Below are 22,412 nucleotides of genomic sequence, written 5' to 3'. Positions count from 1 at the left end.
AACTCTTTGTGCAACTATCGCAGCTGCGATGACATTTGACCCTCTTCCCACCCGTAGATCTCCAAAGCAGAACGCTCAGCACACAACAAAAAAGTCAATTTTCTTCAAGCACAACCTTCCGTGGATGTGGATTCTCAGCCAGCAATAACACGAGGAGTGAGCACCCCTTTAATATACCGTGTGGGCTGCAGTCCAGCCCAGTTTCATGTGTCAATCAATCTGCTAGTTCTTCAAGGAACTCATTTTTGTGAGGGATTTTTCTCCTTTTGCTTCACTCCAAGTATACGTTTTTTGCAAAGTACAAAACTAATACGCGGCTTTTAATGGGGTTTTAATGATTCAACGTGTATAGAGCCATTTTATTATGATTTATTTAAACAGATTCTCCATCAAGAAGATAACCACAGAGGCCCATCCCTCTTTTATTTTTCTGTTCAACTGCTCCCACCCGCCACCGTTTCCCCTCCCTGGCAGCCGTCTGGTCGACTTACCCTCAAATAAGCAGCCCGCATTTCAGACAGTTCCTCCCCCAGTGGGACGACACACTTTTCGACCAGCCGTTGGTGGGAATAGGGCTGGATCTCCGGGGAATCCTCCGACCAGTGTTCAATGTGTGAAATCAACAGGTTGGAAATCACTTGCTGCACGGCCTTTGAAGAGGCAACGAGGATGTTATCGGTCACTTGCATTTTTTAAAAGGTCATCCGAGTACACTGAAATCAAGACGCTTTTGAAACCACAATAACGCTCAGCATTTGTATAGCATTTCGAGCGCATCACTGCATTTTCTGCTGGATTCCACAAGTCCATTCCACTCATAGTTGCCTGGTGCAGGATCAGTGGCGTATCTGCCCAGGTACCGGGGGGGGGGGGTACTCTCTGTCCCAAGGCACCACTAATCTGGTCACAGTGGGGGGTGCAAATTTGACCACCGACGTGACCAAGAAGACGGCAATGTTTTCAGGCACCCTCGGCCCTGCCCGTGTCATCAACGTGGGCGGGGCCAAGGAAGCCCAAGGAGACTGCCCCCTCAAGCCTCGCCCCCTCCCAGCTGGCAGTCCCTTCTGCCCTCCTCTCTAGAGAGAGCAGAAGCAACTGCAAGGCTTCGTCCTCAACTCCTTTGGTTTTATAAGGAGCAGCAGTGGCGTAGGAGGTTAAGAGCTCGTGTATCTAATCTGGAGGAACCGGGTTTGATTCCCAACTCTGCCGCCTGAGCTGTGGAGGCTTCTCTGGGGAACTCAGATTAGCCTGTGCACTCCCACACACACCAGCTGGGTGACCTTGGGCTAGTCACAGCTTCTGGGAGCTCTCTCAGCCCCACCTACCTCACAGGGTGTTTGTTGTGAAGGGGGGAAGGGCAAGGAGATTGTCAGCCCCTTTGAGTCTCCTGCAGGAGAGAAAGGGGGGATATAAATCCAAACTCTTCTTCTTCTTCTATAAGCATGGGGGTGAGGCCTGGGGGCAGAGCTTGGGTGGCGGGAGGGCCCCCTGAGCCCCGCCCCCAGGCATAGGGGGGGGCGCCCAGAAAACGGCTGTCTCCGGGCAGCACGAATGAAGGGGAGGCTGAAGCAGAACCTCCTGAAATATCCCCTGTGGGCTATGATGAGCTCATAGATGAAAACCAAAGGAAACAAACAATATGGGGAAACAGCAGCTACAGGAGTCAGACAAAGAGAAGCCCCTTCGGCAAAGGGTTCTCCGTCTAAGGGGGCGATGTGCTTACCTGCTTGTCACTTCCCGGAGTGGCACTTAAAGCCAGAATGCGGAACTGTCGGGTATATTTGCATAATTCCGTCACAACCTAAAGGGGGGCGGAAATCAGTCTTGCATCATCAAAGGTAGTTGTATTTCTTTCCCTCCAAAGTTCTGTCATGCAGCATAAATCAGCAAGGCATTTACTACGCCGATATACAAACAGCACGGGTCTCCATTTAACAGATCGTTCAGAACCCCAACAAAAGCTAGGAGAAAAATGGATAAGAATCCCAAACGGGATGCCAAACTATGCATTAATGATAGGCGCCCGTGATTAAGTAAATAGCGCCAGGTGGTTAAGAGCAGCAGTGGCGTAGGAGGTTAAGAGCTCGTGTATCTAATCTGGAGGAACCGGGTTTGATTCCCAGATCTGCCGCCTGAGCTGTGGAGGCTTATGTGGGGAATTCAGATCAGCCTGTGCACTCCCACACACGCCAGCTGGGTGACCTTGGGCTAGTCACAGCTTCTCGAACCTCTCTCAGCCCCACCTACCTCACAGGGTGTTTGTTGTGAGGGGGGAAGGGCAAGGAGATTGTCAGCCCCTTTGAGTCTCCTGCAGGAGAGAAAGGGGGGATATAAATCCAAACTCCTCCTACTCCTCCTACTCCTCTTCTTCTTCTTCTTCTTCTTCTTCTTCTTCTTCTTCTTCTTCTTCTTCTTCTTCTTCTTCTTCTTCTTCTTCTAAGAGCAGGTAGACTGTAATCTGGAGAACCAAGTTTGATTCCCCACTCCTCCACACAAGAGATTCTAATCAAGAGAACGGGATTTGTTTCCCTGCTCCTCCACGTGAAGCCTGTTGGTGACCGTGGGCCCCTCACAGTTCACTCTGGATTCAGCCCCACAAGGAGTCTGTTGTAGGGAGAGGAAGGGAAAGGAGCTTGTAAGCCACCTTGAGTCTCCTTACAGGACAGAAAGGCAGGGTATAAATCCAAACTCCTTCTCCTCTTCTTTTAAATTAAAAGCTCTTGGGAAAACCGGGCTGTATGGCCGTGTTCTAGCAGCATTCTCTCCTGACGTTTCGCCTGCATCTGTGGCTGGCATCTTCAGAGGATCTGATAGATCTCTCAGATCTCTCAGATCTATCAGCAACAAATAGATCTCTCAGATCTATCTGATCCTCTGAAGATGCCAGCCACAGATGCAGGCGAAACGTCAGGAGAGAATGCTGCTAGAACACGGCCATACAGCCCGGAAACCACACAGCACCCCAGTGATTCCGGCCGTGAAAGCCTTCGACAATACTCCTGGGAAAAGTTGAAGCTGCCTTCTACATTCAGTCACGTAGCCCAGTATTATCAGCTCCCACATAGAACGCTTTCCTCCAGCCCTGCTACCCAAAGTCCTTTCAGCCAAAGATGCCAAGGTTTGAAGCTGGCACTTTTTTCGGGAAAAGAGATTTAAATGCTGGACTTAACCTGGGGAGAGTCGGGGCCATAGAGTTTCTTAAGGGATCACCAACAGTCAGGGCTGTTTGACAGTCAAATTCACTGCCTCGGAGAGTGGTGGAGTGTGGAGGTTTTTAAACAGTGGCTGGATGAACATATGTTGGGAGTGCTTTGATTGTGTGTCAATAGGAGTATTGTTTATGGATCGAGGGATTGTACCAATCTACGCTGCGTTGGTTAGACCTCACTTAGAGTACTGTGTTCTGTTTTGGGCACTGCAGTTTAAGAAGGATATTGATGAGCTGGAACATGTCCAGAGGAGGGCAACTAAAATGGTCAAAGGTCTGGAATCGATTCCCTACGAGGAGAGACTGAGGGAGCTGGGGATGTTTAGTTTGGTGAAGAGAAGGTTAAGGGGTGACATGATAGCCATGTGTAGGGATGTCCTGTTGGTGAGGGAGAAAGCTTGTTTTCTGCTGCTGTAGAGACTGGGACCAGGAGTGATGGGTTCAAGGGGAAGGAAAAGAAATTCCACCTAAACATCAATAAATATTTCCTGACCATCAGGGCTGTTTGACAATGGAATGCACTCCCTCGGATGGTGGCGGAGTCTCCTTCTTGGGAGGTTTTTAAAGAGAGGCTGGATGGCCAGCGCTTTGATCGTGTGTTCCTGCATGGCAGGGGGTTGGACTTGATGGCCTTTGGGGTCTCTCCCAGCTCTATGATTCTATGACCAGCCACCAACTGTCAGCCTACCCGACATTACAGAGATGCTGTGAGGACAGAACAGAGCACAGGATACATTGAATAACTGTGCACCTCACTGCTGAACTGGGGCGCTCTCCAAGGTCCTTGAAGGAGGCAACAGGCAAGTAGGTTGATCCGGAACAGGTAAGCCATTCGTGGAAGTTTCCCCAATGCAGTCTTACAGTCTTGCAAACACACGGTCAACTTCACATGCTACTTTTAAGATCAGTATCCGTTTTCCACCTTCCGTTCATAAGACTCACAAGCCATCTGGTGGTACGTGACAGATACCTAGCATGTTTCTCTTGCTGTTTTTTCTTATTCTAGAAAAGGGATAATTGGGCTGAAGTCACATGAACCACAGACGGGTTTCAACAAGCAAATCTACTGCATTGTTGGGAGTAGTGGAAACTGGCCCACTTCCTACATCCCAGACAGCACAGAATCTGTCATGCTTCGTTGCTTATAACAGCCACCACACACAGAGACCTTTCATATAAACACTTGAGAGGCCTTGTCGAAGGCTTTCGTGGTCAGAATCACTGGGGTGTTGTGGGGCTCCCGGGCTGTATGGCCATGTTCCAGTAGCATTTGTCCTGATGTTTCACCTGCATCTGTGGCTGGCATCTTCAGAGGATCTGCCAGCCACAGATGCAGGTGGAACGTCAGCAGAAAATGCAACTGGAACACGGCCAGACAGCCCGGAAACCCACAACACCCCACTTGCAAGGCCTTTCAGTGGTCCCCATGTGTTCCATGTGTCCAGGAGGGTGGGGGGTGGGAACACACTTCAAAACAATCATACACTGAAGTAATGGGCCAGGCTGAAACCAACAAACCTCAACATAGGCCCAAAATGCTTCCGGGTCAGTTTGCTTTCTTTCTTTCTTTCTTTCTTTCTTTCTTTCTTTCTTTCTTTCTTTCTTTCTTTCTTTCTTTCTTTCTTTCTTTATGCTGATCCTATGAGTAATATATATATATTACTCATAGGATCAGCATAAATATATATAAATAATACATACATACATACATACATACATACATACATACATACATACATACATACATACATACATACATACACCACCCTCCCCCAAAGGGCTCAGGGCGGTGAACAACAAAACAAAAATAGAGCACATAAACCACAGACTAAAATCCATTAAATATTAATTAAATTGGCTCTATATAAAATAAAATAAACCCGGCCCCATTAAAACGCAGCATACTGAAATCAACATAATAGATGGCACCTATTATCAAATCCCCTTAAAACCAGAAAGGAAAGGGGGGGGGGGCAGGATCCACTGATGTTATAGGGGATTTAAACACACATTGATTTTGGCCTGGAAAAAAACATAAAGGAATCAAGAACCCAAGAGTAAAAAGATCTCTTCAACAACACAGAGACAGAGCATAAATTCTGCACAGCTTCTAGTACCTGACAATAGGCATGATTTCCCAGCGCTCTGTGGGCCTCATCAATAACCAGACACTTGATGTCCATGGCAGGACACAGTCCACGGGAGAGATCATTGATCATTACTTGCGGCCCCCCCCCCACCCCCCCCCCCCCCCCCCCCCCCCCCCCCCCACCCCCCCCCCCCCCCCCCACCCACCACACCCACCCCCCCCCCCCCCCCGCACCCCCCCCCCCCACCCACCCCCCCCCCCCCCCCCCCCCCCCCCCCCACCCCCCCACCCCCCCACCCCCCCCCCCCCCCCCCCCCCCCCCCCCCCACCCCCCCCCCCCCCCACCCCCCCCCCCCCCCACCCCCCCCCCCCCCCACCCCCCCCCCCCCCCACCCCCCCCCCCCCCCACCCCCCCCCCCCCCCACCCCCCCCCCCCCCCACCCCCCCCCCCCCCCACCCCCCCCCCCCCCCACCCCCCCCCCCCCCCACCCCCCCCCCCCCCCACCCCCCCCCCCCCCCACCCCCCCCCCCCCCCACCCCCAATGGGAATTGTAGTCCATGAACATCTGGAGTGCCATAGGTTTGCCACCACTGCCATAGATAATAGATCCCAGATGAAATCCCTCCCCGGATTTGCTCCTCCCCCTCCACAAGTGCCTCCCCCAAATCTCCAGGAATTCCCCAGACCAGAGTTGGCAACCCCTTTGGGGACTCCCTCTGCAGGCATTTCTTCTCCTGGTGCTCTCCCCTTCTTCGCCCTCCCTCCCCCTGACATGGGGAAGGAAGGCCGAAGCTTCCATATTGGGGGGAGATTCAAACTCAGTTCCCATTTGTATGCACCTGCAGAAAAAACAAACCTTGCTTGTGCACCCTGGATTAGTGCTGAGGAAACAAACCCGGTGCCTGCAGACATGCTTGCAGGACTGGGGTTGAGCATGGGTTGGGGGCAGGGAGAGGCGCGTGCATCGTGCGCAAGGGGCCACCACTTTTGTGGTCCTGTCAGGCAAGCCGCGGTTTGTGGGTTAAGCCGCAGCCCTGCATCCCCAGACGGCTTTGCAGAAGGAGGGAATGGTTGTTTTCTTACTTCTGAGAAGGGGGCTGGCCTAACTCTCCGGGTTTCTTGTTCAGTTCCTTGCAGAGCACAAGCTACTCGGGCAGATAAAAAATGTGGCCAAGACGGCCAGTAAGGATCAGCTGATCACCGCCTACAACCAGCTCTTTGAAACAAAGGTCAGTCGGCTTTGCTACACAACTTGCATGCTTAAGAACATAAGAACATAAGAACTAGCCTGCTGGATCAGACCAGAGTCCATCTAGTCCAGCTCTCTGCTACTCGCAGTGGTCCACCAGGTGCCTTTGGGAGCTCACGTGCAGGATGTGAAAGCAGTGGCCTTCTGCTGCTGCTGCTGCTCCTGAGCACCTGGTGTGCTAAGGCCTTTGCAATCTCAGATCAAGGAGGATCAAGATTGGTAGCCATAAATCGACTTCTCCTCCATCAGTCTGTCCAAGCCCCTTTTAAATACATGCTTGCTGTCTTGTACTGCAGGGGTCCCCAACAGGGTGGCTGCCTTCTTGGTACCTGCCAAGGGTGGACTCTAACCCGGAGGACCCAGTTTGGTTTCCCACTCCTCCACGTGAACGACGGGCTCTTATTGGGTGAACTGGGTTTGTTTCCCTGCTCCTCCACATGAAGCCTGCTGGGTGACCGTGGGCCGGTCACAGTCCTCTCCGAACACTCTCAGTCCCACTGGAGAAGGGAAAGGGAAAGAGTTTGTGAGCTGCTTTGAGACTCCTTACAAAAGAGGAAAGTGGGGCGTAAATCTAGATGCTTCCTTTCAGAAAGTGGGGGGGGGGTGCAAATTTGCATCTAGCAGCCAAATGAACCTGCTCTCCAACACAACTCCTAATTCCATTCGAGCAGAGACGTGTGGCCTATTACCTCCATACCTTAACGAACCCACGTGCAAGGAGAGCCCTTACCATTGCGGATCTTAACGTTATGCCCTCTGCCCTATTAAAGGGTAGGTCTAGCAATTTATTTATTTTATTTATTTATTTTATTCGATTTTTATACCGCCCCATCCCCGAGGGGCTCTGGGCGGTGTACAGCATTTAAAACAGTATAATTAAATAACATTTAAAAGCAGCGATAAAAACTCCCAATGCATTCACAAATTAAAGCCCAAAGTTAGATTTAGATTAAAATTCAAGATATAGAGTGGCGTCCAGCGGTCCAATAATATAAAAACCCTCCCTCCCCACGATGAAGGGGGGCATGGCGAGTCTCAGTGATGTAATTGTGGCCCAGATGTTAAGGGCTAAAGGCGGGGCACTATTAGCGGCTGGATCCTCCGAAGGCCCGGCGGAACAGCTCCGTCTTGCAGGCCCCGCGGAACTCCCCAAGGTCCCGCAGGGCCCGGACAGCTGGAGGAAGAGCGTTCCACCAGGCCGGGGCCAGGGCTGTAAAGGTCCTGGCCCGCGTGGAGGCCAGCCGCATTGCCGAGGGGCCAGGGACCACCAGTAAATTGGCCTCCGCAGATCGGAGAGGCCGCCTAGGGACGTATGGGGTGATGCGGTCTCGAAGATACGATGGCCCCAGGCCGTGAATGGCCTTAAAGGTCAACACCAACACCTTGAAGATGATCCGGAACTCTACTGGAAGCCAATGCAGATAAATCCACAAGGTTATGCAGTTGCAAACTTCATGTGGTTGAAACCCTGACTCGCCAAATCTTGCACTTCACCAGATTTGATAACGTCAGATCTAAATATACCCGTGTTTCCCCGAATATAAGACAGTGTCTTATATTAATTTTTGCTCCCAAAGATATGCTATGTCTTATTTTCAGGGGATGTCTTATTTTTCCTGTGTTCTGTTCATCAGGCATGCTTTCAAACAAAAACTTTGCTATGTCTTACTTTTGGGGGATGCCTTATATTTCGCACTTCAGCAAAACCTCTACTATGTCTTATTTTTCGGGGATGTCTTATATTCGGGGAAACAGGGTACCAACCTACATTTTTTCTTCCAATCTGGGCTGCCTGATCTGACGAGGTTATCTCTATTGTTAAACAACTCGGACCCCGGTCTTTGTGAAAGAGATCGCCAATTTCATTGTGGAGATAGTTGAGAGTTCCCAGTAGAACGTATTTGTTGTGCTCCCCCTGGGGCCTTTTATCTATCATGTATCCATGCAATTGTTCCCGATTTATGTAACTCTCTCAGACTATGCCAATAAAGGCTTATGTATGTATGTAAGTGGGGTGGGGGGTGTTGCCCAGCAAGGCTTTTGATTGGCCGTTGGAGATTTGGCTGGGTGTGCAGATTTTAAAAAAAATATATTGCTTTGACAGCAGCTGCCACCACAGCACAAGGATCTTCATTGTGCGACTGATGGAAAGTTGTGGCTGGCTCTGAATTCTGAAACAGCTGTTTTGCAGCTGTGGCCACCACTGTGCGTCAGAACTTTAAAGGTGGCTGCAGATTCCAAAAACTCAGGGTCCCCTTTTTATTTATTTGTTTTGATTTATTTAATTGTATTCATACCCCCACCCTGTCCAGTCCACATATGGGCTCAGTTCGACTCACAATATAAAATACATTGAAAATATACTTCTGGTCATATAACAGTACAATCCCATCAATTTAATTTAACGCACACACATAAGAACATAAGAACTAGCCTGCTGGATCAGACCAGAGTCCATCTAGTCCAGCTCTCTGCTACTCGCAGTGGCCCACCAGGTGCCTTTGGCAGCTCACGTGCAGGATGTGAAAGCAATGGCCTTCTGCTGCTGCTGCTCCTGAGCACCTGGTCTGCTAAGGCATTTGCAATCTGAGACCAAGGAGGATCAAGATTGGGAGCCAGAGATCGACTTCTCCTCCATAAATCTGTCCAAGCCCTTTTTAAAGCTATCCAGGTGAGTGGCCATCACCACCTCCTGTGGCAGCATATTCCAAACACCAATCACACGTTGCGTGAAGAAGTGTTTCCTTTTATTAGTCCTAATTCTTCCCCCCAGCATTTTCAATGGATGCCCCCTGGTTCTAGTATTGTGAGAAAGAGAGAAAAATTTCTCTCTGTCCACATTTTCTACCCCATGCATAATTTTATAGACTTCAATCATATCCCCCCTCAGACGTCTCCTCTCCAAACTAAAGAGCCCCAAACGCTGCAGCCTCTCCTCATAGGGAAGGTGCTCCAGTCCCTCAATCATCCTCGTTGCCCTTCTCTGCACTTTTTCTATCTCTTCGATATCCTTTTTGAGATGTGGCGACCAGAACTGGACACAGTACTCCAAGTGCGGTCGCACGACTGCTTTATATAAGGGCATGACAATCCTTGCAGTTTTATTATCAACTCCTTTCCTAATTATCCCCAGCATCGAGTTTGCCTTTTTCACAGCTGCCATGCATGGAGTTGACATTGCCATGGAACTATCCACTAAGACGCCCAAATCCGCACACCAATTGCCTTGTAATCGTAACCTACTACTGAGTCTGGCAGCCTAACAGCATCAAGCCCACCCAACCCAAAGAAAGCACGTAGTAGCCTTAGAGAGTAGTTGACAAATAAGGGGGTAAGGAAAGGCGGGGTGGCCAGTTCGGTACAACTCTTGCTGCCTCAACCATTGAACTTTTCCATCTTACAAACGCTACAGAATTGAACTAAATCACACAGGGCCCAGATCTCAGTTGCTGGAGGGTTCCACTAGGCCAGGGACACAACTGGAAAAGCTCTGGCTGAGAACAGCCAGATTCTTCCAGGGCCAGGGACAGCCAGAAGACGATTTCCAACGGAGCGCAATGCCCTGCAGGGGGTTACATTAAGGGGGATGGTCCCACAGATACGATAGTCCCAGATCGTTTAGGACTCTGAAGGTTAACACCCAAACCTTGGACTTGGCCCGTTATTTAGCTGGCAACCTGTGCATTGTCAAGCTCTGGATCTGAGGACAAATAAAACTCTGAAACCGTCAGTTCTGCCGCCTGAGCTGTGGAGGCTTATCTGGGGAATTCAGATTAGCCTGTGCACTCCCACACACGCCAGCTGGGTGACCTTGGGCTAGTCACAGCTTCTTGGAGCTCTCTCAGCCCCACCCACCTCACAGGGTGTTTGTTGTGAGGGGGGAAGGGCAAGGAGATTGTCAGCCCCGTTGAGTCTCCTGCAGGAGAGAAAGGGGGGATATCAATCCAAACTCTTCTTCTTCTTTATTGGAAGACATCAGCAGCTAGCAGATGAAAAGCCAATTCTAAATGGTCTTTTCCCAAGCACCGCTATATCAACCCCACCCTGTTCATGCCCCCTCCCAACTTCCCGCGCTTCCCAACTACAAAGCAGAGACAGTGAAATGGTGAGGCAGTTCTTCAAGGCCAGGAGAGAAGATAAAGCAGCCATCTGGCCCGGGCACCCCCTACTTGGTTAGCTATGCAAAGAGAAAGTAACTGCCCACTTCAACTCCTCACTCCCCCTCCCAGATGCAAACTGACTTCCCAGATGCCAGGCTCCTGCCTGACTTGCAGCTGACAAAGTATAGGTCGGATAGGTGATCTCAAAGACATTCCCGAAAGATTGGTAGATTTATGGCTACCAATCTTGATCCTCCTTGATCTGAGATTGCAAATGCCTCAACAGACCAGGTGATCGGGAGCAACAGCCGCAGAAGGCCCTTGCTTTCACCTCCTGCATGTGAGCTCCCCAAGGCACCTGGTGGGCCACTGCGAGTAGCAGAGAGCTGGACTAGATAGACTCTGGTCTGATCCAGCTGGCTTGTTCTTATGTTCTTATGTTCTTAACCCTCACCCTCGCGTTCTGCACCAGCTGAAGTTCCCGGAGCAACCTCAAGGGTAGCCCCGCGTAGAGGGCGTTACTGTAGTCTATCCTGGAGGTGACCATCTCTAACAGAGTAGACCTTTTAACAAGCGGAAGCTGTGTTACCGAGAATAAGTGCGGCTGCAACAGGCTTGGCACGGCAGAAGAAACAACACAACACCATAAAGCAGTTTCACTTCAAAAGAAGACTTTATCTTTGGGTGCAGGTTATTTACAGTGTAGACCAGGGGTAAGGAACCTTTAACACTCAAAGAGCCATTTGGACCCGTTTTCCATGGGAAAAGAAAACACTTGGAGCCGCAAATAATTTTTGACATTTAAAATAAAGGTAACACTGTATAAATTGGGTTTTTTTCACCTTTTACTCCACATTCTGAGAAGTGCATGAATGCGTCCGCCCTGCTGCCTGCAGGGCGGGCAAGGATGGGGCCAGCGGCTCGGCCTTGCCGGCTGCCAGGAAAGCACCCGCCCCACTCCAATGGGGCAGGCGAGAGGGGAAGCCCGCGGTGTGGTCCAGCCGACAGCGGGCAGTTGGTGTGCCCGCCCTGCTGCCTGCAGGGCGGGCAAGGATGGGGCCAGCGGCTCGGCTCGTGGAGCCGCAGTGCAAGGGCAGAAGAGCCGCATGTGGCTCTTGAGCCACAGGTTCCCTACCCCTGGTGTAGACAGTATCAGGAAACAATCGGGCAGCATGCTCCGCAGCAACTCAGAAATCCCTAGACACAGAACAGTGGAACATGCTCTACCTGTTAGCCAATCACAGTAAAGGTCAGTGATCAGGATTAAACTGGTTCTGTACAGTTACAGCAGGTTCTGACAGGTGTTTCTGTCTGACTAGTGCTGTCACCTAGATCACAATGATCGGTCTGCTCACAAGATGCACACCACATATTTTTTTTATTCCCTGACAATCTCATCAAGCACAGCAGTTAGGCTCATACAAGACAAGTACGTACCAGCTGCTCAGCCTGACTGAGTTAGCAAAACACTCTAGCTGCATTCATGATTTGGGCCTGCATAGAGAGGGAGGCACCCAGAACCACACCCAGGCTTCTGACAGTTGCTGTAGGTGTCAATTTCACCCAATCTAAATTCGGCAGCTGGGATCCCTGCCCAGCCTTTGGACCTCTGTCTTTGATGGATTAAATTTCAGTCGGCTCTATTTCAGCCAGTCCACCACGGCCCCTGGACACCTGGCCCGCTCACCCAGCAACGTCCCACCTGGCCTTCCACCAACAGATACTAAAAAATCTGAGGCCAGCCCAGCCTAGGAAACATGGACTGTATATATAGTGACACAAGGCAATGAACTAATTGGTATATGCAATTAGGCTCATTCCGCACATGCAAAATAATGCGTTTTCAAACCACTTTCACAACTGTTTGCAAGTGAATTTTGCTATTCCGCACAGCTTCAAAGAGCACCGAAAGCAGTTTGAAAGTGCATTATTTTGCATGTGCGGAATGAGCCTTAGTTTGAGTATAAAGTCAATAGATAATTCATACACCGTTCATAAAGATTATTCATAAAGATAGATTGTGACTATATTATAAGTAATATTCAACTGGATATAAAGGTAACAACAAAACATACAACGAGGGCACTTCGGCCACCTAAGAAACGTAATGGGACTGTACTTAGTAACAAATTCTCAAAAGCATTGCGTAAGGTGTCACAAACATTGTCCATGAGGCACGAAACCTGCAACACTCCTATTGCGTTCCAATCAATTGAAAGAGTCAGTGTCACCAATATTCAATGAGTAAAGAATATTAAAACGAATTGTGGTAGTAGACAGCAGCTCCAGCAAGTGGATGAAGGCACTTCCTGGAGCTGCTGCTGTCTACTACCACAATCCAGCACACTCTCTTTTTGAACTGTGACCATCCGGCAGACGATACAGGTCTATCCAAACTAGGACAAAGAGGCTTAGAGGCAGCTTCTACTCCAGAGCGGTGGCGATGCTGAACTCCGCGGCTTCGTGTTGATGTGTTTGGGGCTGTGGAGGGATGGGCGGAGGAAGGGGAAAGTGAGGGTGGGGTATGAGTCTGGAATTGTGTGCATCGAGGAATGCTGCTGTAAATTTTCGTTGTGCGTGCACGATGACAATAAATGCGTATGCTTATCTGGAGTTTCTGAGCTGACTGTCGTACCGATCCCTGTTTTCTTTGCAGAGCTTTAAGGGCACCGAGAGCGCAGACCAAGTGTCGGAGCAGGTGAAGAATGTCACAATCCACGAAGACAAGCCCAAAGAAGCAAAGCCCGAGGAAGCTGTTTGTGAGGTGGGTCGGTCTCTGGTCGAGCTTTGCAGTCTGGGCAGTGGGAGGCTGGAAGCTCTGCTGGGGTCAGAGGGGCCCACAGATGGGGCTACGTTATACACTTCCCCCAGGGAAAAATGTTCATGGAAGATCCAGTTCTACTAGGCATTCTCTACACTAGTGCATTCCGGGGGGGCGGGGGGGAGAAGGAGGAGAAGGAGAAGGAGAAGAAGGAGGAGAAAAAGAAGGAGGAGAAGAAGAAGGAGAAGAAGTAGTAGTAGTAGTAGTAGTCTGGAATTGTTGCCCACCTTTCTCTCCTGTAAGGAGTCACAAAGTGATTTACAAACTCCTTTTCCCTTCCTCTCCCCACAACAGATACCTTATGAGGTCGGTGGAGCTGAGAGAGTTGGGAGAGAACTGTGGCTAGTCCAAGGTCGCCCAGCAGGTTTTGTGTGTAGGAGAAGGGGGGGGGGGATTCCAGTTCACCAGAGTAGAGTTTGCCACTCATGTGGAGAAGTGGGGACTCTGGATTAGGAGAAGAAGAAGAAAAGTTTGGATTTATATCCCGCCGTACTCTTCTGTAAGGAGACTCAAGGTGGCTTACAAGCTCCTTTCCCTTCCTCTCCCCACAATAGACACCTTCTGAGGTCAGTGGGGTTGAGAGAGTTCAGAGAGAACTACAACTAGCCCACCCAGCAGGAATGTAGGAGTGCGGAAACACGTCTGGTTCACCAGATAAGCCTCTGCCACTCAGGTGGAGGAGTGGGGAATCAAACCCAGTTCTCCAGATTAGAATCCACCTGCCACTACACCACGCTGGCTCTCTGTGGAAAAAGCTTTGAACGTCTGAACTTAGTCTAGCTTTATTGTTCATTTATAAAATGTCTTGTGCTGCCTCTCTGGAAAGGTTCTCGAGAAGCTGGCAGTTGTGGGTAGTCCAGGCTGTGCAGCCATGGACTGGAAGTTTTTGCTCCTAACATTTTACCTGCATCTATGGCTGGCAAGATGCAGGCAGAATGTTACAAGCAAAAACTACCAGACTACGGCCACACGGGCAAAAAAACCTCCACGTCAGTGAATTCCAGCCGTGGAAGCCTTTGACAATAGGTTCTTGAGAATGCTTACCGTTAAATGAAAATGAACTCCTCCAGCAGTGGCGTAGGAGGTTAAGAGCTCGTGTATCTAATCTGGAGGAACCGGGTTTGATTCCCCGCTCTGCCGCCTGAGCTGTGGAGGCTTCTCTGGGGAATTCAGATTAGCCTGCGCACTCCCACACACGCCAGCTGGGTGACCTTGGGCTAGTCACAGTTCTTCGAAGCTCTCTCAGCCCCACCCACCTCACAGGGTGTTTGTTGTGAGGGGGGAAGGGCAAGGAGATTGTCAGCCCCTTTGAGTCTCCTGCAGGAGAGAAAGGGGGGGAATATAAATCCAAACTCCTCCTCCTCCTCCTTGCAGCGGTGGTGTAGTGGTTAAGAGCAGGTGCATTCTAATCTGGAGGAACCGAGCTTGATTCCCCACTCTGCCGCTTGAGCTGTGGAGGCTTATCTGGGGAATTCAGATTATCCTGTGCACTCCCATACACGCCAGCTGGGTGACTTTGGGCTAGTCACAGCTTCTCGGAGCTCTCTCAGCCCCACCCACCTCACAGGGTGTTTGTTGCATGTGGGGGGGAGGGCAAGGAGATTATCAGCCCCTTTGAGTCTCCTGCAGGAGAGAAAGGGGGGATATACCAAACTCTTCTTCTTCTTCTTTGATTGCTGTAAGGTTAACTGTTGCAAAAAGTATCGTAGCTAAAACCTGGCAAATTAGCAAAAGTCAGTCAAACAAGGAGCGGATTAAAAAGCTTCTGAGAAATTGTTTAATGGATGTGTGTGTTTAATGGATGGAAGATGGTCTGAACTGGTGCTGGCTGCATTTCGGGAACCTTTTATACAGTTTTGGAAATCTACATAATATAGTCAGCTTTGTACTGTCGAAGGCTTTCATGGCCGGAATCACTAGGGTGTTGTGGGTTTTCTGGGTTGTATGGCCATACAACCTGGAAAATCCACAACACCATAGGCAGCTTTGTTTGCATAATTGTGTTTCTTTCCTTTAAGTTGTGTAATTCCAGATGTTTAAGATATTGTGGGAAAAAGTAGATAAAAAGAAGTGACTCAAATTACTTTTTAAATGGGGGAAAAATGGGTGTAACTCCAGGAAAATAGGCAACTAGTCTAGAAATGCTCGTGTTCTGATCAACACAATGGTTCACTCGGGGGCTATTAAATGACAAGTAGCTGCTGGTTACTAGGCTGATTAACTGGTGTTTTCTGTTGTAATTCTGTCTCACTGTAAAATATTTGTCTGACGAATTTCAAACGCTCCGCGCTTCCTGGTTGCTTCAGGGAGTCATTTTGGAAGCGTCTTCAGTTGCGGCCGACAATCTCTGTTAGCGTGGCTCATTGGGTATCTTTACGTTCAGTCCAAACGTGAGTTTCCTCCTGGGCCCCCTGGCTCACAGCCCAGGCAGCTGGTTGGCATACTGAGGAGCTGCAGCCTATGAGAGGAAGACGAGGAGGTGGCTGGAGCAAGACTCATGACCGGTCCCCCAAGAAACAGACGAGAGCTTGTTTTAAAGTTTACTCTGTCGCCACAAAGAAACAGCACTTTTCTGCTGGGATGGCATTTCTGGTTGGTCAGAGGCCTGCAGGAAGAAGAAGAAGAGTTTTGGATTTATATCCCGCCTTTCCCTCCTGTAAGGAGACTCAAAGGGGCTTATAATCTCCTTTCCCTCCCCCCCCCAACAAACACCCTGTGAAATGGGTGGGGCTGAGAGAGCTCCGAAGAACTGTGACATGCTTAAGGTCACCCATCTGGCATGTGTTTGGAGTGCACAAGCCAATCTGGTTCACCAGATAAGCCTCCACAGCTCAAGTGGCAAAAGCGGGGAATCAAACCCGGTTCCTCCAGATTAGAGTGCACCTGCTCTTAAGCACCATACCCCGCTGGCTCTCTAAGGCAGGCTGCTATGATAAGCTTGCTCAGCCTTTGCGGATAACATCTGCTAGGTCTGTTCTGACTCGGACTCCACATTGCCAGTGATGGAGCAGAGAGTGCTGGGGTTGCTGGCTTACTCAGTTGTGCGGGAGGCAAATTTGGGGCATTTCCTACATCCCACTGCGCCCACCCGCCCCTGAGCTGACTCCTGGTGTCAGAACTGCGGGGGGACGGAGGGCATTGCAGGCTGCAGAGGCACGAGAGAGATTTTGACATTTGCTCCTGTGACGCCAGCATAGCTGAGGACTGTGAGAGGAGGGGGGTGACTGTTGTGCTTCTTCTCTCTTTCGAATTCAGGGGCCCCCCAAGTATACAAAGTCTGTTCTGAAAAAGGGCGATAAAGTCAACTTTCCCAAGAAGGGTGATGTCGTTCACTGCTGGTACACGGGGAAGCTAGAAGATGGAACAGTCTTCGACACAAATATTCAGACAGGTGAGTGTTTGGAGCCTGCCTCACATGTTGCTGGGAATGAGGGCGCGGGAACGTTAAATGCTTTTTTAAAAATAATGTTTTTATTGCTTTTCCAAAAATGGGAGTCTGTTAGTACAACAATATAGTAGTATACAAATGAGAGCAAGTTTGTCTGTCCAGAAAAAAAATTACAAATTAAAATCATAATATCTGTTACATAAGCTTTGCTACTCATTCTGTATCAATCGAGTCTCCCTTACAACCTACCCACCCACCCCTCCCCCTCCTCTATCCCCCCCCCGACTTTCCCTCTACAATTTATTTATTTCATTTATTTATTAGTTAGATTTTTATACTGCCCCATCCCCAAGGGGCTCTGGGCGGTGTACAACATAAAATCTCGATACAATTATAAATATCATTTCTAAAACCTTTAAAAACAGCAGTAAAAATAATAGTAAGCAGAGATGTCCCCCAATAAAGCAGCAACAACGTAATAATAGGATAAGCACGGATTGATCCCTATGCGATAAGAAAAGAAAAAAACATCCATCTTTGGAGGAAGAGAAAGTATAAGAGATTTTAGACATTGAAGATACACGATTTATCCAAGGCTGCCAAATACGATAATACTCTTCGGTTGGCTGATCTTTCAAATCAAAGGAAACGTTAAATGCTTGAGCAGCCTTGAGACCAGACTCATGGCACCAGAGAAGGCTGTCGTGAGGCTAATGGGGATTGAGCAAGGCTCTGCATCCCCCGTGGCACGAGTTCAGGTCCTTCCAGCAGAGGCTGCTCAGAGTACATTCCCAGTTGACATTGTACCCTTCAGAACCCACTCAGCCCAGTTGCCTTCGGCTTCAGCAATGAGGTGGGCCTAACCAAGTCTTCACACTCAGCTTGTTCAGTAAGCAAAACCTCGTCTTACAAAGCAGTTTCCTCCTCTACAAAATAAAAAAGAGGGGCTTTTCAGTGTGTTCCAAGAGAGGCCAAATTTTCAGTAAGAAAAAACATTTCTTTCAAAAAAAGCACAATTAAAACTACCACCACCAGACCCCCCCCCCAAAAAAAATCAGGGTGTGCCCCCCCGGCCTTTCTTTCCTGTTTGCCCAGCCTTGAGCCTGCGTTTGTGGGGGCAGAAGCCACAAGAGCCCCCCTCCATTCAGACCAGCTCAAGAGCAAACTTTCTTTTTCAGCTGCAAAGAAGAAGAAGGCATCCAAGCCGCTGAGCTTCAAAGTTGGTGTTGGGAAAGTGATCCGAGGCGTAAGTATGCCGTGGGGCAGGCGCAGTTGGAGTCCCCCTGTCAATCTCCCAGCTGTTCCCGTTGTTGGCAGTGACGTTTCCCAGGCGGCTGATAAGCCCAGTGCCTTTCTTTCCTCTATCTTCTGAGGCAGTGTTTTCCAACCTTTTCAACGTCACAGTACCCTTGACCTCACTCTTCATATCTCACGGTACCCCTGCCATCCTCCCCCCACCTTCCCCTCCCAGTTCCCCTGCTTGCCACCCCCCACCTTCCCCTCCCAGGGTGAAGGGAAGCACAGGGGTGGGGGTGGGTGGGAAGTGGCTGCTGACCTTGTGGCAGGCCCTGCCCCCTGGGCCAGCTCCATATCCTTGCTGGTACCAGTGGGAGACACCGCAAAAGTGAGGGGGGCCGGTAGCATTGCCGCGGTACCCCTAGGACAGGGGTAGGGAACCTGCGGCTCTCCAGATGTTCAGGAACTACAATTCCCATCAGCCCCTACCAGCATGGCCAATTGGCCATGCTGACAGAGGCTGATGGGAATTGTAGTTCCTGAACATCTGGAGAGCCGCAGGTTCCCCCCCCCCCCCCCCCCCCCCTCCCCCCCCTCACCCCGCCCCCCCCCCACCCCACCCCCCCCCCCATCCACATCCCCCCCCCCCCCCACCCCCCCCCCCCCCCCCCCCCCCCCCCCCCCACCCCCCCCCCCCCCCACCCCCCCCCCCCCCCACCCCCCCCCCCCCCCACCCCCCCCCCCCCCCACCCCCCCCCCCCCCCACCCCCCCCCCCCCCCACCCCCCCCCCCCCCCACCCCCCCCCCCCCCCACCCCCCCCCCCCCCCACCCCCCCCCCCCCCCACCCCCCCCCCCCCCCACCCCCCCCCCCCCCCACCCCCCCCCCCCCCCACCCCCCCCCCCCCCCACCCCCCCCCCCCCCCACCCCCCCCCCCCCCCACCCCCCCCCCCCCCCACCCCCCCCCCCCCCCACCCCCCCCCCCCCCCACCCCCCCCCCCCCCCACCCCCCCCCCCCCCCACCCCCCCCCCCCCCCACCCCCCCCCCCCCCCACCCCCCCCCCCCCCCACCCCCCCCCCCCCCCACCCCCCCCCCCCCCCACCCCCCCCCCCCCCCACCCCCCCCCCCCCCCACCCCCCCCCCCCCCCACCCCCCCCCCCCCCCACCCCCCCCCCCCCCCACCCCCCCCCCCCCCCACCCCCCCCCCCCCCCACCCCCCCCCCCCCCCACCCCCCCCCCCCCCCACCCCCCCCCCCCCCCACCCCCCCCCCCCCCCACCCCCCCCCCCCCCCACCCCCCCCCCCCCCCACCCCCCCCCCCCCCCACCCCCCCCCCCCCCCACCCCCCCCCCCCCCCACCCCCCCCCCCCCCCACCCCCCCCCCCCCCCACCCCCCCCCCCCCCCACCCCCCCCCCCCCCCACCCCCCCCCCCCCCCACCCCCCCCCCCCCCCACCCCCCCCCCCCCCCACCCCCCCCCCCCCCCACCCCCCCCCCCCCCCACCCCCCCCCCCCCCCACCCCCCCCCCCCCCCACCCCCCCCCCCCCCCACCCCCCCCCCCCCCCACCCCCCCCCCCCCCCACCCCCCCCCCCCCCCACCCCCCCCCCCCCCCACCCCCCCCCCCCCCCACCCCCCCCCCCCCCCACCCCCCCCCCCCCCCACCCCCCCCCCCCCCCACCCCCCCCCCCCCCCACCCCCCCCCCCCCCCACCCCCCCCCCCCCCCACCCCCCCCCCCCCCCACCCCCCCCCCCCCCCACCCCCCCCCCCCCCCACCCCCCCCCCCCCCCACCCCCCCCCCCCCCCACCCCCCCCCCCCCCCACCCCCCCCCCCCCCCACCCCCCCCCCCCCCCACCCCCCCCCCCCCCCACCCCCCCCCCCCCCCACCCCCCCCCCCCCCCACCCCCCCCCCCCCCCACCCCCCCCCCCCCCCACCCCCCCCCCCCCCCACCCCCCCCCCCCCCCACCCCCCCCCCCCCCCACCCCCCCCCCCCCCCACCCCCCCCCCCCCCCACCCCCCCCCCCCCCCACCCCCCCCCCCCCCCACCCCCCCCCCCCCCCACCCCCCCCCCCCCCCACCCCCCCCCCCCCCCACCCCCCCCCCCCCCCACCCCCCCCCCCCCCCACCCCCCCCCCCCCCCACCCCCCCCCCCCCCCACCCCCCCCCCCCCCCACCCCCCCCCCCCCCCACCCCCCCCCCCCCCCACCCCCCCCCCCCCCCACCCCCCCCCCCCCCCACCCCCCCCCCCCCCCACCCCCCCCCCCCCCCACCCCCCCCCCCCCCCACCCCCCCCCCCCCCCACCCCCCCCCCCCCCCACCCCCCCCCCCCCCCACCCCCCCCCCCCCCCACCCCCCCCCCCCCCCACCCCCCCCCCCCCCCACCCCCCCCCCCCCCCACCCCCCCCCCCCCCCACCCCCCCCCCCCCCCACCCCCCCCCCCCCCCACCCCCCCCCCCCCCCACCCCCCCCCCCCCCCACCCCCCCCCCCCCCCACCCCCCCCCCCCCCCACCCCCCCCCCCCCCCACCCCCCCCCCCCCCCACCCCCCCCCCCCCCCACCCCCCCCCCCCCCCACCCCCCCCCCCCCCCACCCCCCCCCCCCCCCACCCCCCCCCCCCCCCACCCCCCCCCCCCCCCACCCCCCCCCCCCCCCACCCCCCCCCCCCCCCACCCCCCCCCCCCCCCACCCCCCCCCCCCCCCACCCCCCCCCCCCCCCACCCCCCCCCCCCCCCACCCCCCCCCCCCCCCACCCCCCCCCCCCCCCACCCCCCCCCCCCCCCACCCCCCCCCCCCCCCACCCCCCCCCCCCCCCACCCCCCCCCCCCCCCACCCCCCCCCCCCCCCACCCCCCCCCCCCCCCACCCCCCCCCCCCCCCACCCCCCCCCCCCCCCACCCCCCCCCCCCCCCACCCCCCCCCCCCCCCACCCCCCCCCCCCCCCACCCCCCCCCCCCCCCACCCCCCCCCCCCCCCACCCCCCCCCCCCCCCACCCCCCCCCCCCCCCACCCCCCCCCCCCCCCACCCCCCCCCCCCCCCACCCCCCCCCCCCCCCACCCCCCCCCCCCCCCACCCCCCCCCCCCCCCACCCCCCCCCCCCCCCACCCCCCCCCCCCCCCACCCCCCCCCCCCCCCACCCCCCCCCCCCCCCACCCCCCCCCCCCCCCACCCCCCCCCCCCCCCACCCCCCCCCCCCCCCACCCCCCCCCCCCCCCACCCCCCCCCCCCCCCACCCCCCCCCCCCCCCACCCCCCCCCCCCCCCACCCCCCCCCCCCCCCACCCCCCCCCCCCCCCACCCCCCCCCCCCCCCACCCCCCCCCCCCCCCACCCCCCCCCCCCCCCACCCCCCCCCCCCCCCACCCCCCCCCCCCCCCACCCCCCCCCCCCCCCACCCCCCCCCCCCCCCACCCCCCCCCCCCCCCACCCCCCCCCCCCCCCACCCCCCCCCCCCCCCACCCCCCCCCCCCCCCACCCCCCCCCCCCCCCACCCCCCCCCCCCCCCACCCCCCCCCCCCCCCACCCCCCCCCCCCCCCACCCCCCCCCCCCCCCACCCCCCCCCCCCCCCACCCCCCCCCCCCCCCACCCCCCCCCCCCCCCACCCCCCCCCCCCCCCACCCCCCCCCCCCCCCACCCCCCCCCCCCCCCACCCCCCCCCCCCCCCACCCCCCCCCCCCCCCACCCCCCCCCCCCCCCACCCCCCCCCCCCCCCACCCCCCCCCCCCCCCACCCCCCCCCCCCCCCACCCCCCCCCCCCCCCACCCCCCCCCCCCCCCACCCCCCCCCCCCCCCACCCCCCCCCCCCCCCACCCCCCCCCCCCCCCACCCCCCCCCCCCCCCACCCCCCCCCCCCCCCACCCCCCCCCCCCCCCACCCCCCCCCCCCCCCACCCCCCCCCCCCCCCACCCCCCCCCCCCCCCACCCCCCCCCCCCCCCACCCCCCCCCCCCCCCACCCCCCCCCCCCCCCACCCCCCCCCCCCCCCACCCCCCCCCCCCCCCACCCCCCCCCCCCCCCACCCCCCCCCCCCCCCACCCCCCCCCCCCCCCACCCCCCCCCCCCCCCACCCCCCCCCCCCCCCACCCCCCCCCCCCCCCACCCCCCCCCCCCCCCACCCCCCCCCCCCCCCACCCCCCCCCCCCCCCACCCCCCCCCCCCCCCACCCCCCCCCCCCCCCACCCCCCCCCCCCCCCACCCCCCCCCCCCCCCACCCCCCCCCCCCCCCACCCCCCCCCCCCCCCACCCCCCCCCCCCCCCACCCCCCCCCCCCCCCACCCCCCCCCCCCCCCACCCCCCCCCCCCCCCACCCCCCCCCCCCCCCACCC

The 22,412-nt window shown here is 57.2% G+C and overlaps 2 protein-coding genes across 2 annotated transcripts in view; one reads left to right on the top strand and one right to left on the bottom strand.

Annotated features, from left to right (window-relative positions):
* FANCM (FA complementation group M) overlaps positions 1-5,430 on the bottom strand; it is a 28,110-nt gene extending 22,680 nt beyond the window's left edge. Inside the window, exons 1-3 of the mRNA XM_048484701.1 lie at positions 5,326-5,430; positions 1,724-1,801; positions 492-650 (exon numbers count right to left, since the gene is read on the bottom strand). Coding sequence (XP_048340658.1) covers positions 492-650; positions 1,724-1,801; positions 5,326-5,427 — 339 coding nt within the window. The 5' untranslated portion in view covers positions 5,428-5,430. The remainder of the gene's footprint in view (positions 1-491; positions 651-1,723; positions 1,802-5,325) is intronic.
* Positions 5,431-6,416: 986 nt separating this feature from the next.
* FKBP3 (FKBP prolyl isomerase 3) lies at positions 6,417-18,243 on the top strand (the record flags this gene model as incomplete). Its single annotated transcript, XM_048484700.1, has 4 exons — positions 6,417-6,527; positions 13,304-13,411; positions 16,724-16,859; positions 18,035-18,243. Coding segments are annotated over 4 exons (549 nt in total), but the record flags the coding sequence as incomplete, so codon positions are not given.
* Positions 18,244-22,412: the final 4,169 nt, after the last annotated feature.

The sequence above is a fragment of the Sphaerodactylus townsendi genome, linkage group LG02 (genome assembly GCF_021028975.2).
Source record: "Sphaerodactylus townsendi isolate TG3544 linkage group LG02, MPM_Stown_v2.3, whole genome shotgun sequence".
NCBI lineage: Eukaryota > Metazoa > Chordata > Lepidosauria > Squamata > Sphaerodactylidae > Sphaerodactylus > Sphaerodactylus townsendi.
Note: the sequence above shows the minus strand (reverse complement) of the source record. Positions and strands in the feature narration are given on the sequence as shown.